Raw genomic sequence first — 3104 nt, 5'->3', positions numbered from 1 at the left:
GTGAGCCACTGGTGGTACACGCCGCCCGATGAGACATATTCCTGTGAACCACCGGTGGTACACGCCGGCATGAACGCGTTAAATCGATCGAGAAAATACGATAGCCGTAAAGTTAAAGCGGCGAACCAATTTCGGTAATGGCTGTTCGAACTAGGTAAAGAAAAGTAAAGGCATCGGTCGAAGCGTGTACCATTTGAAATAATAATGCTCCTATAAGCAAGCCACGTAGCTAACTCGATACGAAAACGGACATCGAAACCATCTCTACCCATCGCTAGCGGTCGATAAGCCGCCGATATGACCTAGGCCTCGGTCAGGTTGCGCTGGTCCGGTTCGCATCCTCCGCCAGCTGCAACCGCCAGCTGAGAGCTTTCTCTCCCCTAGCTCGGTGAAACCGTTTTACGAATACCTGCCGCCCCTATTCTCTCGCCCCTCCCCTCCTTCTTCCTGTCCTCCTTTCTCCCTCCTTCTGTTTTCTCCTTCTTTTCATACGCTTCCACCCCTCCCGTCGAGCCCCCTCAAGGCGCAGATTTCACGGCCGACCGACACTTGTTGCATCAACGGCATCGACCAATGGCCGGCTCTCTCGATACACCCGTTTCCGGCCCCTATCCGACCGAACGATACGATTTTGTTACGTATTCGTAACAGGTAACATCGGGTTGTTGCATACAGAACGTGCGATTTTGACGGATGTCAAGACAAACAATCGTAACAAAGTTATCGCCGGTGAATAGCAGAATTGCCGATAAAAGGGTTACGTAGCCTAGGTTTAGTAGAGTCGATAGAGTCAATAAACGTATCGCTGTTTCAACTATTAACAATCTGAGCAATCAACTGTATCGAGGTGACGGTATCTAGACGATTTCACCGACGGTATCTAGACGATTTTTAATTCCTCCCCCTAAAGCTCGAGTAGGGCATATTCGCATGCTTTAGCCTCAGAGGACCTCGGTTGGTTGGCGCGAAGGAATTCGTGAATGTCGACCGTCGGAACGGGAGACGCGGATGGAGTTCGAAGGATCGGCGTTCCGTTGGAGGGGAAGTCGGTCGGTGTCCCGGGAGGACCGCGATCGAGCAGAGAGGGAAGGGTAACCTTTGGAGAGATCCGTCTGGCGCGACGTATGGGGTTGATATCGACCGAGTCGACCCTCTGCCCTCCGGCCGTACGTTCCATCCCCTCCACGGGCTTTCCCCGGGTCTCTGTCGGTCGGTTGGCGGCGCTACCCTCTCCGTCAGTTTGGGTTTTCGAGCTGCGAGCTCGAGCCGACCGGCCGGGTGTCACTTTGGCCCGGGATGCCATGCCCGAGGTCGCCGCTAACTCTTCCGGGAAGTCGTTCCTCCAACGGGCATCGGGCAAGGTTCTCCGCTGGTTACGTCGATCCTTGCGGACGAGTCACCAGGTTGTAACTTAGCGCGCGACACAGTGTCTCTCCTACCTCCTGACACTCCGCCTCTTTCCGCGATCGACGTACCTTCCGCTTCCACCCTCGAATAGTGTTCCTACGTTTCGTGAACGTTGCGCCTCGTCTATTCGTAAAACGAAACCTAGCTACTCCGGTGGTAGATGTGCACGCGACTACCGCGTCAAGGTTTTATGAAAACAGTGCACGAAAATCGAGTGGTCGACGTTCCAGAAGATAGTGCGTTTTCGTATTTTACGATCGTGCATCCGCAGTACCGCGGCGAGGTTTTCTTCTCGATCGACCGTGGACCTCTGGAATCGCTCTGGTCCTCGAGTCCTTCTCCCTACATCCGTACCTTCTCGCGCTCCACTTCTCGGATAAACGTTCGACTTTGACGGTGAACTCGTTCGCGGAAATCATCTGGCGTCGACGTTCTCCCATCGGTAACGATCTCCTGGATACTCTTCCGGTTCTACGCGGTGTTTTGGATTCCGTTCGAGGCAGCGTGAGTCGACTTCCCTCGATAGGGGACCCTCTTTAAATTGTAGACTCGTCTGGACATTGGTGCATCCAGGGTTCGTTCGGGCGAACAATTAACCGTTTAATTGTTCGTCTTTATCTAATTCTATCGTCTAAACTTGAATTTTTAGTCGACAAGTAACGGTTTGCGTCTAAATAAGAATTTCGTTCATCTCTGATTCTGCTCGCGATCGTCCCAGCTTTCAACTCTGTCTTTTCTCTCATCTTCCCATCGCCGAGATTCTCTTATCGAGAATCTTTTATCGAGATTTCACGTAATCGTTGGTCTCGAACAAATTAATCGAAATAAGACGAGGATAAAGGTTTAAATGAAATTGAATTCGTTAAATTGTACCAGATCACCTCGACCAGTTCGAAACTTGGGTTCGTTTCATTCTTCTCTCGTTGTCCGAAATTTGTTGTCAGCGCATTTCGGCCAAGCATCGGCGTGACGTAAATCGAGGCAACGTCGGGACGCTACTCGGTCCCGCGTTTTACGCAGTGCGCGAAATGCATGCATCGAACTCGGCGGCGCCCCTTCATCGCTGGCCAGTCGATGTTAGCGATCGTTAATGACCACGACGTTCGCCGACGGAATTAATTTCTCGTTCCCGTTAACGCGGTGCTTCCACCGGCGCTCCTCGTGCGTGTCATTATCGTGAAAGGGTGTTCGAGTGTAGAGCAAACAGAAGGGAAGACACTGCGAGACCCCGCAAATGAAACGCGCCGGTGAAAGGGAGTCCGCTGTCGTCGTTGAAGCATACTTACTTCGTCCCGAGACCAACACCGAGTAACTATGATATTCGCACGCTTTATCATTTTTGCTCGACGTTACTTATATATCGCGATATATATATATATATATACTCTACGCATCCATGATATTATTTGCAATTATTTCAAGCAAAATTTACTTAGGTAGATTATTTATTAACACGTTCACGTTGTTATTTTTGGTTCTCGCCACGGGGCGGCGCAAATAGTGCATGCCATCTGATAGACACGCGAGCGTGTGCCACCGGTGGTACACGCCGGCGGTGTTATTTTTGTTTCTCGCCATGGGGCGGCGTAATGGTGCTCGCCATCTGATAGGCACGCGAGCGTGAGCCACCGGTGGTGCACGCCGCCCGATTGGACATATAAGTGTGAGTCACCGGTGGTACACGCCGGCGGGTGGGT

At 51.7% G+C, this 3104-nt stretch overlaps 1 protein-coding gene across 12 annotated transcripts in view; it reads left to right on the top strand.

Annotated features, from left to right (window-relative positions):
* The window catches only part of LOC128872468 (band 3 anion exchange protein), a 49536-nt gene that overhangs the window by 30923 nt on the left and 15509 nt on the right, over positions 1-3104 (top strand). For 3 of the 12 annotated variants that reach the window (XM_054115188.1, XM_054115187.1, XM_054115186.1), the window contains exon 1: positions 1245-1403. The exons of 6 other annotated variants lie outside the window; for them this stretch is intronic. In XM_054115188.1, the coding sequence (XP_053971163.1) occupies positions 1302-1403 (102 nt within the window). In that variant the 5' untranslated portion in view covers positions 1245-1301. Of the gene's footprint in view, positions 1-1244; positions 1404-1502; positions 1912-2492; positions 2716-3104 lie in introns of those variants that run through there. 3 more of the 12 variants (XM_054115199.1, XM_054115198.1, XM_054115197.1) reach the window with 3 other exon arrangements.

This window comes from Hylaeus volcanicus, chromosome 2 (genome assembly GCF_026283585.1).
Source record: "Hylaeus volcanicus isolate JK05 chromosome 2, UHH_iyHylVolc1.0_haploid, whole genome shotgun sequence".
Classification (NCBI taxonomy): Eukaryota; Metazoa; Arthropoda; class Insecta; order Hymenoptera; family Colletidae; genus Hylaeus; species Hylaeus volcanicus.
The sequence above is the reverse complement of the archived record's forward strand: the minus strand, read 5'-3'. Positions and strand labels throughout refer to the sequence as shown.